At 38.6% G+C, this 13285-nt stretch overlaps 8 protein-coding genes across 8 annotated transcripts; all 8 read left to right on the top strand.

Moving 5' to 3' along the window:
- Positions 1 to 1574: 1574 nt before the first annotated feature.
- On the top strand, positions 1575 to 2753 carry TM35_000032820 (uncharacterized protein; the record flags this gene model as incomplete). Its single annotated transcript, XM_029022049.1, has 1 exon — positions 1575 to 2753. The coding sequence occupies one exon, from the start codon at positions 1575 to 1577 to the stop codon at positions 2751 to 2753; it is 1179 nt and encodes a 392-aa protein (XP_028886595.1).
- Positions 2754 to 3026: 273 nt separating this feature from the next.
- TM35_000032830 (uncharacterized protein) lies at positions 3027 to 3386 on the top strand (the record flags this gene model as incomplete). Its single annotated transcript, XM_029022050.1, has 1 exon — positions 3027 to 3386. The coding sequence occupies one exon, from the start codon at positions 3027 to 3029 to the stop codon at positions 3384 to 3386; it is 360 nt and encodes a 119-aa protein (XP_028886596.1).
- Positions 3387 to 3758: 372 nt separating this feature from the next.
- On the top strand, positions 3759 to 4412 carry TM35_000032840 (uncharacterized protein; the record flags this gene model as incomplete). Its single annotated transcript, XM_029022051.1, has 1 exon — positions 3759 to 4412. One exon carries the CDS (start codon positions 3759 to 3761, stop codon positions 4410 to 4412), a length of 654 nt encoding a protein of 217 aa, XP_028886597.1.
- A 203-nt stretch (positions 4413 to 4615) lies between these two features.
- On the top strand, positions 4616 to 7996 carry TM35_000032850 (uncharacterized protein; the record flags this gene model as incomplete). Its single annotated transcript, XM_029022052.1, has 1 exon — positions 4616 to 7996. The coding sequence occupies one exon, from the start codon at positions 4616 to 4618 to the stop codon at positions 7994 to 7996; it is 3381 nt and encodes a 1126-aa protein (XP_028886598.1).
- A 419-nt stretch (positions 7997 to 8415) lies between these two features.
- TM35_000032860 (prostaglandin F synthase) lies at positions 8416 to 9261 on the top strand (the record flags this gene model as incomplete). The annotated part of the gene is made up of 1 exon (XM_029022053.1): positions 8416 to 9261. The coding sequence occupies one exon, from the start codon at positions 8416 to 8418 to the stop codon at positions 9259 to 9261; it is 846 nt and encodes a 281-aa protein (XP_028886599.1).
- Positions 9262 to 9479: 218 nt separating this feature from the next.
- TM35_000032870 (putative glycosyltransferase family 15) lies at positions 9480 to 10757 on the top strand (the record flags this gene model as incomplete). The annotated part of the gene is made up of 1 exon (XM_029022054.1): positions 9480 to 10757. One exon carries the CDS (start codon positions 9480 to 9482, stop codon positions 10755 to 10757), a length of 1278 nt encoding a protein of 425 aa, XP_028886600.1.
- Positions 10758 to 11037: 280 nt separating this feature from the next.
- TM35_000032880 (putative 40S ribosomal protein S2) lies at positions 11038 to 11829 on the top strand (the record flags this gene model as incomplete). The annotated part of the gene is made up of 1 exon (XM_029022055.1): positions 11038 to 11829. One exon carries the CDS (start codon positions 11038 to 11040, stop codon positions 11827 to 11829), a length of 792 nt encoding a protein of 263 aa, XP_028886601.1.
- Positions 11830 to 12098: 269 nt separating this feature from the next.
- Positions 12099 to 13007, top strand: TM35_000032890 (uncharacterized protein; the record flags this gene model as incomplete). The annotated part of the gene is made up of 1 exon (XM_029022056.1): positions 12099 to 13007. One exon carries the CDS (start codon positions 12099 to 12101, stop codon positions 13005 to 13007), a length of 909 nt encoding a protein of 302 aa, XP_028886602.1.
- Between the last annotated feature and the right edge of the window lie 278 nt (positions 13008 to 13285).

Genomic DNA, 13285 nt, shown 5'->3' on the forward strand with positions numbered 1-13285 from the left:
TTTTTTTTTTTTTTTTTTTTTTTTTTTTTTTTTTCGGAGCGCGATCTTTTAATGGGGGTTTTGATTTTCGGGAAATCAAGTTTCCCTTCCCTCCCCGAGGCCTGGGGTTTGTAGGGCCCGGAAACCCCACCCGGCCCGACACCCCACCCCCCCACTTCGCCGCGGGCAGGGGGCGGGTTAAGAAAGAGGGCCATCCGGCACCCCCATTTCGCCAGCCCCAAGGGCGTTCAAGAAGAACGAATGCCCGGGGGAAATAAGGTCGATACTTTTTTTTTTTTTTTTTAACGCGCGATGGGGTTTCCATTCGTGGGGGTGCAAAGCGGGGTTTTTTTTTTTGTTCTTCGGCCCTCGTTTGTTGAAGGGTTTGGGGTTGTTGTTTTTTTCCCTTCGGGGTTGGCGAGGGCCCGGTTTTTTTTTTTCCCCCATCCCCGCCCCCACATCGGGCCAGACGCGGGGTTTTTTTTTTTGTGGGGAGAAACCCCTCTGCCGAACTCCCGAGCAGCGGGTGGGGGAAAGAGGGGCCCCTGGTCCCCCCACCCCCCTCCCCCCGCGCCGGGAGCCCCGTTTTTTTTTTTTTTTTTTTTTTTCTTTTGGGGCTGGGCGGGGGACGCCCTGTTATTTTATTTTTCTTACCGTGGGCGCGGGGGTTGGCGTTTTCCTTCCCCCCGCCCTCCGCGTCTCGTTCCCCCGCCCAGGCTTTTTTTTTTCTTTTTTTTTGCGCGGTATTGGGTCCGGGTGGGGCGCGGGCGGGCCGCCGTGGGTGCTTTTTGGGTTTCCGGCTTCCTGGTTTCCCGCGCCGCTCGTTCGCCCGGGGTGCCCTCGAGCGGGTTTTTTTTTGGAGAGGAATGGGGCCTTGGAATCTTTTTTTTTTTTTTTTCTGGAGTCTTGCCGGTTGAATTAACCGGCAGGCATGTGGGGAGTGTGATTCTTCATATTTCACCTTGTTGTTATCATTTGTACATTTTTCTGAAGTAATTATTTTGAATAGCGTAGAATAATTTCTCGCTGTTCTTCTTTATTTTTTTTTTTTTCTTTTAGCCTTGACCAAAGTCAGTAGGTATATTTATTCTGGATATTTGGTTTTGCAGTCATTCTCTTTGGGATTGGAGTTTTTATGCAGACAAATTTGGTACATTTCGATTCATATTGATATTTTAATTGTTTTTTTTTGTATTGTAGTAATGATTATAATTAAGTTTCTTATTATTATTCTTTATTATTGAGATAAATAGTGATAATATTGTTCTTTATTTATTTTTTTTTTTTTTTTAGAGAATGATGTTTATCACAATGGAGTTTATGGTATTTAAATAAACCAAAGGTAATCAAAATAGTAATATTCTTGAAATCATAAGAGTACAAGGTCGCATTGAAGCTCTGGTTCTTTTTTTTATTTTTATTATCTATATCGGAAATTATTATAATTATTGTAATAATAATAATAATAATAATAATAATAATAATAATAATAATAATTATTATTATTATTATTATTATTATTTCTTGTTCTTTTCGCTCCGTGTGTTTGTGTTTGTGTTTCTTTTATTTTTTCCATTTTTTTATGTAAGGCTCTTATGAGTGGTCTCTTCCCAGCTGAGCAAACTGCGCAAGAAGGAAATGTGACACCACAGCCAAGTGCAAAGATGGTTAAAACTGTTTCTTTCCACCCAAGTGCTAATTGCCAGGTTCCACGAAGTTCATATTCAAAGAATTATTCTAATTTTAGTGAAAGTCTCTGGGATTCTCAAGAGAGTAACTCAGGTTATTTTCACGAAAAAGATGCAGATGTTGATGAAGGCATTCAACAAGGATACTATAAACGTCTATACCGATTTTATGAGCAATATAACCCTCAGAAATTAGATCGTGTAGAAGAGTATCTTGCAGCATACAAAGGTAAAGAGGAACAATTATTTGCGATACTTACCGGGAAATATGGTCCAGAACCAGAAAATAGAGAAGTATACCCTACAAATTCAATTAACGCTAGTGAAAATGCCTCTGTAATGCATTATGTGGGGAAACGGTATAATTTTCCTACTGTTGTAACACCGCAACAAGGAAATACAGATTGTGAAACTCCTTATTGGGGTAATACTACTCTTATTAGTGAACAGGATATTTTGTATTTACTTTCTCATCTTGAAACTAATAATGAGGAACTTCAGAAATGTTATATGGGTTTATTTGCTCAACATCCTATAAATTCATGGAATGGTATGACGTATGTCACACGTGCTGAGGGAGTTGCTCCAAGTGATACACCTTTTCTAGGTCATATATGGGCTGGAAGCCTTGCTAGCAAAAAAGCAATGGTTTATGAAGGAACTTTATATAATAGAGTGGTATTGTACTGTACCGATGAATGTCAACGTCGTGGAGATCACGAACGTTGGAGATTAAATATTTATAGTAGTGACGTAAATTCTCTTCGTCTACTTCGAGTTGTATGGGATCCTGTTGTTTCCCTTGAACCTCTTCCTGTGAGTCGTTCCTCTTTTTCTGTTCATACTTCTTTGGAAGGCGCTTCTTTAATGGGTTCGAGTGCGAGTTGTCCTGGTTTAAGGAGTAATAGTATTGCGGAACCAAAACAACCCGTTATTGCTGTAACCATGGCAAACATTGTAGCATCATTGGAAAGACTTGAAAAAAATATATGTGGTCGTTTGGACGCATTAGACGCAAGAATTTCTTCACTGGAGTCAAGATTAGGTGATACGAATAGCAATGTGTCATCTAATAGTAAAACGTGATTTTTTTTTTTTTTCTGTTTCTTCATACTATATATATATATTATGAGAGCGAGAGAAAAAAAAAAAAATAATAATAATAGCTCTATGTTGCGTTAAAAATTAAGGAACCGATTTAGAAACTATCGGGTTTTTTGTTTTCCTTTTTTCTTTTTAATTGCTTTTATTTATTTACTTCTTTTACCTTTTTTTTTGATTTCCTCTGGATTTCTTTTCGTTTCTCTCTTCTTAATTTTTTTTTTTTTGATTTATTTTGTTAAGAATGAAAGAATTCTAATGCAGGAAGGAGTTCCCAATCGGAAGGTTATAGTTCACCATAAAATGGTGGGGATGCCAATTTTTGACGACCAATTTGTTTGTGACTCCGGTTTAGAACTTTATGCGGTAGTTCAAAAAATTATAAATTCTCATGGTGGAACAACCGGTGAAGGGTTTCGCATGTGGCTTACTCGTGTTGAACCAGGGCTTATTGTTCGAAATTTCCGTCAAACAATTCATGAAGCCTTTTCATTAGAACATGAAGTGCCATTAGGAACATCTGTAATAGGTGAAACTGCTGATTATAATGTAACTGTTTATTATGATTTTGGTTCTCTTGAAACTTCGTGCCCTTTGCTGAAATTACATGTGGGGTGACAATTATCAGGGGAAGCTGTTAAAAAAAAATTTTTTTTTTGCCAATGTACATTTTTATATATCCCTGGAGAAAGGAGATTTTTTATGTTCTTATGTAACGAAATTAGGACTTTATTTATCTCTTTAATTATCTTCTTTTTTTTGTCATACATAAATACGTTCTGTTTTTTTTTTTTTTTAATTTTTTATATGGTTTTCTTTTTTTTTCTGTTTCCTTTTTTCTATTACTCTAATAATTAATAATAATTAATAATAATAAATTTAATAATAGTAATAATAATACCAATAATAACAATAAAAAATTATAGGAATTATTATTATTGTTATTATTATTATTATTATTATTATTATTACCAAACTCTCTTTTAGTCAATGGGAGGGGATGGTCAAGCACTTTCTAACAAGCGAAGAGTTCTTGAAAGTTCAAAGGTATTTGTTACTGCAGACGAGTTGAGAAAAGAAGAAGGAAAAGATTCTGATGCGGTACAATCAATAAAAGAACGGAATGCCCAACGCTGGTCACATTGTACGTTGTCATTGGAGCCGTTTGAAATACCTGTTGTATTTGATCTTTGTGGACGTTTATACTCTAAAAGGATCTTGTTAGATGATATATTGAGAAGAAAACGACATGCAACACCAAAGGAGAAAGACTCAAATAGTGGTGTTTGCATTACTAGGTTGAGTGACGTTTGTGAAATTTCGAACATAGAAGAAGGTGAAAAAGTGGTTATACGGTGTCCTTTAACAGGTTTTGATGCTTCTTATGGACTTCATACATTTGTTGGATTTTGGGGTTGTGGTCATGTTCTTTGTGTCTCTTCTTGTGAGAAATTGATAAAGTCAAATGAGACAAAATTGTTAGATTCTTCTGAAGAACCAGTTGTTATACCATGTCCTTTTTGTGGTGAGGATAGTTTTCCTGTACCTTTGGTACTGGGATCTGAAGATGATGAAGTGGAACAATTCCGACGGCTACGGCCTCTTCAACGCATGTTCACTAAACGAAAACGATCCGAAAAATAATGACGAAAAAAAACATATATATATATATATAAAGATATTTCTCATTTGTGCCGGGGACAGCGAAAAGAGTTTTTTTTTTTTTTTTTAAGAAAGAAAGAGAGAGATATGTGTTATCTACTTATTTTATTTGCTCTTTTTTTTTTTTTTACTTCATTCTTTTTTTTTCATTTATTTTTATTAAAGTCCTACTGAGTAAATAAGAGATGTCACGTACTTGGTGTCCAACATTGACTGATGATACAAAAGTACAATTTCAGGCAATGCATCTCAATGAAAAGGCAGCTAATCCAAGGCTATCTGTGGAATATTATTTAAGGAAAAAAGCAAAAGAGAATGGTGCTGTTGGTTTTGAGTGCGGTGCATCTGCAAAAGAGTTAGGAACAGAAGTAACACGTCGCATTGGTTCTTCTATTCCGAAATTCAGTCCTTATGTTGTGGCTTCTAGGGCTAATATTTCTCAGTGGCAAATACCTGAAACACCTTCCTTAATACCAATTCTTCATGGAAAAATTCCTTTTATTGCAAAAACAGAAGATGAGAATGATATTATGGTGACAGGTGAAATGCCGCTAATTGTACACCACGTTTCCCATATTTGGAAGTCTCATGCGCAACTTGATATTCTCCCCAGTGTACAATTGCCATCAGATCAAACAGTGGAATTTGTTACTCATATAATGCGTACAGAAACCGAACGAAAAAATTACAGTATATCAGAGAGTATGCGAGAAATTATATTGACTTCAGCACCATCTGTTTCAACTTATCTCTCAGATGTATTAAGGGCATTAGTTGCTAATCGTCGCATGATTGGACAACTACGTTATTTGGTCCTTGCTGGAGAGTTTTTAGAAGATATGGATTATTCAGAATTGCAAGAATTCTTTGAAGCAGCTCTCAAACTTCTCGTGTTAGGAGTTCCTTATACTTTTCTTAGTCACGTAGCAGTAAATTTCTTACCTCTGTTAAAAAATTCTATGATAAAAGTTGTAGATCTTGAAGGTAATGATCTAGGGCTTTCAGCTGATGGGAACGATATTATTACTCTACTTACAGAATATCTAAAGGAAAACAAATTTCTTCTTGAGCTTAATCTCAGTTACAACAACATTGGTACAGAAGGTGCACGTCTACTACTAGAAGCTCTTAGTGCATCTGATACAAAAATTACTCCACAAGATCTCCAGACTGGGGAAGATGCTGAGAACGAAGAATATGCTGAGGAAACCCGTTTAGAAGATATTGCTTTCTTTCTTCCAGATACAGATGAAGAAGAAGAGGAAGAAGAAGAGGAGGAAGAGGAGGTGGAAGAAGAAGAAGAAGAAGAAGGTGATAATGGTGAAGGTGACAGTGATAAGAAAAGAAATACTAACGCCAAGAGGAGGGCGGGAGATATACCACATGGTAATCATAATGGTAATGATGATGATGATGATGACGAGGAAGAAGAAGGTGAGGAAGAAGATGAGGAGCAGAAACTGCAAGAGGGTGATGATGATAACGACGAGGGAGATGGAGAAGAAGAAAATGAGGAAGAAGAAAAAGAAGAAGAAGAAGAAGAAGAAGAAGAGGGAGAAGAACGAAAACGTCTTCCACCTCATCTCATTGAGAAATTTCGTCGACTTTTTCGAAGATTGCATCGTGAGGAAAAAAAAGCACGTGTTTTGTGTATTCAGACATATTTAGACGATGCTGATGTACTTGTAAAAGAGCATAGTGCCATAAAGGCAAGGCAGGCTGAAGAGAAACGTCTGAAGATAGAAAACTATTGTCAACGACGGAGCGGATGGTCTCATTTACAAGTATTACGATTACGAGGTAATCCTATAGGTAATGAAGGGGCAACAAGTGCTGCTGATGTGCTTCGCCACGAGATAGTATTAGACGAAGAAGAAATACAACGTATTCAAAATGAACTCATTGATAAGGCGGATAATTTGTTCAACGTACTCTTATCAGAGAGGAAGAAGACTGCGATGGAAGAAGTTTCTGAACGAAAGGGATTATTTTTAGATTATCATACCTCTAGAAAATTACTTAATGAGAGTCTTAGTGTGGAATTGAGTAACGAAAAAAGTTCTGTTATCAAGAAGAAAAAAGCTTCACATTCAAGAAAAAATGATGTTGAAGAAGATGATTCTGATGAAAAGAATGGAGAAAATGAGAATAATAGTGATGATGATGATAGTAATATCAAAGGAGCACCAGTTGTTATCACAGATACAATACCGGATGATGACTTTATAAATATTGCTGACGAGATAGCCGAAGAAGAATCCGCGTTATTGGAGGAAGCCAGAGGTAACTGGGATATGCCCTTTCCTCCAACTAAGCAAGGATTAAAATCTCTTCGTTTGCTTGATCTATGCAGTTGCCACATTGGAAGTCAAGGGGCAAAGTGTATTGGTGAAAAACTTCGTGAGAATAAATCATTAGAAGTTCTCTTATTGCGACACAACACTTTTGCTAGAAAACGTGTTGCACTTCGTTCTGATAAAGAGAGTACAGAAGAAGAAACAGTTTCAGTAAAACGTGTGGATGTGCCGCATTATGTATCACCTGGTTGTATTTCCCTCTTTGCTGCGCTAGAATCAAATACAACGCTTACAGTACTGGATCTCGCCTATAATAGTCTGTATCCGGAAAGTATTCGTTGTCTAGCAAAGTCTCTTGAAACTAACAAGACACTTACTACTCTCTCTCTTGAAGGAAACCTTATGGGATTTAATGAATCACCATATGAAATGGATCCAGCAATCTTAAAAGCCACTGGATACCCAGTAGATGTTAGTATATTTTCAAGACCTTCATGTTTTCTTACCCTATTACAGGCAGTTTTCAAGAGCAATATTACAACACTGTTGTTAGGACATAATGATCTTTATAATTGTTGGTCTAGTGATGAAGCTGAATGGTTAACAAAAGTATCTTGTCGCTTACATGTACTACACTTAAATGGTAATTCTTTAACATTAGAACACATTATGGAATGGGTTGATGCATCTAAAGATATTGAGAGTTTCACTTTAAAAGAATTACAATTGTCACGTAATGACCTAAGTGATGAAAACGGTGGTGTCGCTTTGGCTCGTCTTTTAAATTTGTGTAAAAATACTTTGGAGAATTTGATTCTTGACGAGACACAACTTGGACTATCTGGGGCAACTGCGGCATTTGCATCCTTTATACCCTCTACACTTCAATCGTTGAGTATTAGAAACGCTGGATTGACTCTTGCATCCGCTATTCCTCGTCCTGTATTAGCACCCCTTCACAGGCTTCTCCTATCTGATAACCCTTTCAGCAAAACAGAGTTACTCGACCTGATGGATATACTTCGTGACACCGCATCATCATTGACGCACTTATCAATATGGAGTCGCGAAGTGGATATGGAACTGCAGCTTCCAATTCTTCAAGAAATTATTCGTCAAATGCCACAGTTATTATTCGCCGATTTTGGTATAATATCACGCTTTGATGATGCCGTGGATGCGGAAGATTCACTTGGCCAAATAGAATGCCTTCTAGTAGAGCGACGTCTGGCGCGTCTCCTTGAGAGAGCAGAGGCGTACGCATCATAAAGTGGAGGCGCTATCATGTACACTTAACAAAAAGAAAGAAAAAAAAAAGAAAAAAAAAATAACATACCGCCTTTCTCCCTCATACGATGTATAGTGGCGAGTTTGTAGCTTTGCTCCCGAAAGGGAGAAGAAAAACAAAAAAAAAAAAAAAACCAAAAAAAAAAAAAAGGCAGTCTTTTGGTAAAAAGAAAATATGTAGACTTTCTGGTGTTCTGGTGTCATTGCAGTTAAGGTTTGACTGGATAAAATTTGAGTTTTTCTTTTTCTTTTTTTTAAATCTTATCCCTTTAACACATTGTAATAACTTAATTATAAACACCGTCACATCTAGCAAATAGCGTAAATCAAATAAAAGAAATTATAAAAAAAAAAAAAGAAAGCAATAAAACGCATTATTTTATTAAATATTATCATCTATAATGGATTGCAATTACGATTGTGTGATACTACACAATGGTGTACGAATGCCGCAACTTGGCCTTGGAGTATGGCGGGCTGAGGATGGAGAGGAGACCTCCCGTGCGGTTCGGTGGGCTATTGAGGCTGGTTACCGTCACATTGACACTGCTTCCTTCTACAAGAATGAGGGAGGCGTGGGCCAGGGAATCCGGGACTCTGGTATCCCGCGTGAAAAAGTATGGATTACGACTAAGCTGTGGAATGCAGATCATGGCTATGACAAGGCACTTGCTGCTTTTGATCGTAGCTGTAAGTTACTGGGTGTGAATTACATTGATCTCTACTTGATCCATTGGCCAGGGAAAAGCAAATATGTGGAAACATGGAAAGCACTAGAAAAACTCTACGAAGATAAAAAAGTTCGAGCTATAGGTGTCTCGAATTTTGAGCCACATCATCTCACTGAAATTCTCAAAAATTGCAAAATTCGACCAATGGTAAACCAGGTAGAGCTACATCCTTTAATGCAACAGCATGTAGTACGGAACTTTTGCAAGCAACAAGGTATAATCGTCACTGCTTGGTCTCCACTTGGGAAAGGGGGACGAACTGGAATGCTTGATAATCCTGTATTATGTGAAATTGCCAAGAAACACAATAAGAGCTCAGCACAGGTTGTTATCCGTTGGGACATTCAAATGGGAATTGTAACAATTCCAAAGTCAACAAATCAAAATCGTATTCGAGAAAATTTTAATGTGTGGGACTTTAAACTCACTGAAGAAGAAATGCAGCAGATTGCTAAACTGAATGAAAATAAGCGTATCGGTGGCCACCCTGATGAATTCTTCCCAGATGGGGAATAATAACAAAAATAACAAAAGTAACATTATATATATATATTCCTGGATGTCGTGGTGGAATGAAGACGTTTCTATTTTTTTTTTTTTTTTTAATTCAGCTGTATCTTGTATTTATTTATTCTCTAATCTTTTATGGTTTCGAGAATATTTTTTTCTTTCATATTTTCAAGTAGCATGTGTCTTGCTGTGATTCTTTTTTTTTTTTGTATTTCTGATAAAAGATGAGGCGTATTCACGTGATTTCTTGTGGTATTATGGGCCTTTTGGCGCTTTTCTTTTTAGTCCAATGTATGGATGCTTTCGTCTCTACCGATATTCTGACAAATGATGATGAATTGCAACGTCGCTCACATGCACGTTTGCCTCTTACCAAAGACTATTCGCTTTCTGCAAATTCTTCAGAATCGAGATGCACACGGTTTCTGTACAATGAGTCTACTGGAGCGATAGCAGGTAATGGTCGCGCCATACTGGCATTGCTCCTCACAAGTATGCAATATCATGGTGTAAATAGGTTAAAAGAGACATTACCTACTTGGATGGGAAACTACTTGATGGCACAGGGGAATGTTGATTTTGTACTTTTCTATGCCTATCCTGTAGTAACAGCTAAACAATTGGTCGAGACTTTTGGATTAGTTAAGGCTCAATTGGAACAACTTAATTCTTTTTATAAAGAATATCGTGATCTGCGCACTGATGTTGAAGCAGATATTACACTAACTGCGGAGGAGTGGGATTCACTGGGCGATGGATACTATTATTTGCCAACGACGAAACCTATTTTTGTATTTCGTATTGTACCTGTAAACTTAACTTTTCCTCTTTATATACAAAAAAATTGGTCGTTGCTAGAGGATCCCACATGGCTACGATGTGGATGTCCTCCATTTTGTCCTCTGCACCGATCACCACCTGATTATATTCAAGGTACGAGATGGTATTCTCATGGTATTTTCGATCAACCAATAGTGCAACGTTATAGTTTTTGGGTTAAGTTGGATGTAGATGTAGCTTTTTTTAGAAGTTTGGATAATAATCTTGTACATCTACTTTTGTCAAAGGGTCGTTTGCTTGGACATACGGGTTATACATACAATGGGCGTGGTTGTAGTGACGAACTACAAGATGCTATAAATAAATTTTTGACAAAACACAATATGCAAGGTGTAAGTGCAGGAAAAGATTGGTGGTTATCAGATGATCGAACATACTACACTAATTTTGTAGTGGGTTCTGTAAATTTTTTTCTGCATCCGCAAGTGCGAAGTTTAACAGCGTACCTTAACGAGTACTATAACGGTTTTTTTAAACACCGATGGACCGACCAGAGTCTTTTGCATAAGGTTATGGGCGTTTTCTGTGGACCTGAGGAGTCTGACTTTGCTCTTAATTGGGATAATCTGCGGTGCACCAAAAAACGGACAACCCCAGACGCCGTTTTCTATCACAGTAAACGGAAGAAGAAGATTCGTCCGGGTCGTCCTTGTCGAAACTAGTTATTTTTGCTGACAAGTGGGAATGAGGGAAATGGCAAAAAAGAAAAAAGAATTAGACACGAGCAAATGAACAAACAGAGCAAGGAGACAAAAAGAAAAAAAAAAAATTGGCAGACTGTAAAAAAGTATTTTTTTTTTTTTTTCATCTTCACTTTTCTTTTTTGATTTTTTTTTCTTTATATCAGCTGTTTTCTTATCCCAATCTACTTCAATTATTACCTTTTCTTTTTTGTTTTGTGTTTTATGCTTCTATTCCGTCAGCTGCTAGTATTGCACAAGAATGGCTGACGCCCCAATCGCTCCTGCTGGTGAACAGCGTGGCTTCGGCCGTGGTCGTGGAGGCCGCGGTGGCCGTGGCGGTCGTGGAGGCCGCGGTGGCGCTAACGAGGAAAAGGACTGGGTTCCATGCACAAAGCTGGGTCGCCTGGTGAAGGAGCAGAAGATCACCTCCCTTGAGGAGATCTTTCTCTTCTCGATGCCCATCAAGGAGCACCAGATTGTGGACCAGCTGATCAAGGAGAGTGATCTTCGTGATGAGATGATGCTCATCTTCCCCGTCCAGAAGGCCACATCGGCTGGTCAGCGCACACGCTTCAAGGCGTTCAACGTGGTCGGTGATGGCAACGGACACATTGGTGTCGGCGCTCGTGTCGGCAAGGAGGTGTCACTCGCCATTCGTGCTTCCATGATCGCAGCGAAGCTGAACATCGTCCCCGTGCGCCGTGGTTACTGGGGTAACAAGATTGGTGAGCCACACACGATCCCAATGAAGGTGACCGGTAAGTGCGGTTCTGTCGCCGTCCGTCTCGTCCCTGCGCCACGTGGTACTGGCATTGTTGCGGCACCCGTCCCAAAGAAGATTCTCGAGTTCGCCGGTGTGGAAGACGTGTACACCAGCTCCTGCGGCAAGACCCGCACACGTGGCAACTTCATCATGGCAACCTTCTACGCGCTGCGCAAGACGTACGGTTTCTTGACACCCGACCTCTGGGCAGAGACAGAGGTGTCACGTGACCCCACTGATGAGCACTCAGAGTTTCTCGCCATGGGTGGCAAGATGATCGCCGCGTAATATGGTAGACCGTTTTTTGTAATGGGTTGATGCCAATACTAGCTGCATTTTTATTTATTTATTTATTTTTGTTTTTATGAATTTCTTCGTAAAATCAAGGGAAAGCATGTTTGTTTTTCTTTTTTTCTTTTTGTTATATATATATATATTTTATTAATTGTGTGTTTCGAAAGATTTTTTTTTGCTGTTATATGGCTCACTTGTCTAATTTGGTTTTCTTTTTTTTTTCACTTTCTTTTGTTCTATTTTAGTTGGTATTGTCTTTTCATATGCGGCGGGTTACTTTTTTCTCGTTGAACCGTGGGTCCGTTCGCCATCTCTCTTTTACGGTTAGCGCTGGTGTTGAAGAAGGGAAGGCGACAGAGGCGGTTAAAAAAACTGCTTTTGTAGGTAACATGACACTTCCCGCAGTGGATCTGGCATATCGTATTGTCTGTCCGTCCCTCAAATTTCCTGCTACAAGCACCGGAAAAAAGGTGACGGGTTATCGTGACCCATGTGTTTTCTGGCGAGAGTACTACTCCTTTGATCGTAGTATGCCTTATTATCATCACCTCCCGACAAACGTGATAACGTTTGAGGTTCCAAACGGTTTTCTGACGCGTTTTCCGTTATTTTATCGCCGTCGTGGATTTTTTGTAAATTCGGAAAACCGTGTTTTCAGTAAATCTACGACAGAGAATCGTGGGAGTTCTGGAGAAAACTCTTCAGGAGGAGCCGAGGGAAATAATTCATCTATGCCACCTAGTGGGGACGGCAAACCTTCTTCTTCTTCTGGTACGTCACTTACACTAAAACAGAAACTTGCAGCCTATGGCGGGGGTGGACTATTATTATATCTTATTGTACACAATGTGCTATTGGCCTGTATCTTCTTTTCACTATACTTCCTTCACATTGACTTGGTTGGAATTGCGCGTTCATATGGGTTTAGTATCAGGAGTGATAAGGTGACATCTGATACTCTTGATGATGCTAATATTACATCTACTGAAAAGAAGTATCCATCGTTTTGGGCTACCCTGGGAATTTCAATTGTGTTGAATAAACTATTAGTCCCAATAGAGTTAGCAGTTACACTTATGATGGCACCTGTTCTCGTTCCCCGTCTGCAACCGTTTGCATCAAGGGTTATTCCACGCATTAAATCTATGATAAATAGTCGTAAGGCAGAATAAAAAGTTGGATGAGATAAAAGTGAGAATATCATTGGTCTTTTCTTTTGGTATATTATACTCTTTAACCGCTTCGTAATGTGGAAGAGGATAATTTATTTAAAGTGCTTCTGCAGTATTTGTATATTTTCCTACTTCTCTGCCATGTGAGCGGGTTTGTGCGTGTGTATGTGTGCCTTAACTAGGTTTGTAGAGTGTATGCTGTGACTACTAGTCGGCTGGTGTGGATGTGTGTATATATGTTTTCTAGTTGTTCTTGCTTTGGTGTTTTTTTTTTTTTT

Source organism: Trypanosoma theileri (assembly GCF_002087225.1).
Source record: "Trypanosoma theileri isolate Edinburgh chromosome Unknown TM35_Tth_3_V1, whole genome shotgun sequence".
Lineage (NCBI taxonomy): Eukaryota > Euglenozoa > Kinetoplastea > Trypanosomatida > Trypanosomatidae > Trypanosoma > Trypanosoma theileri.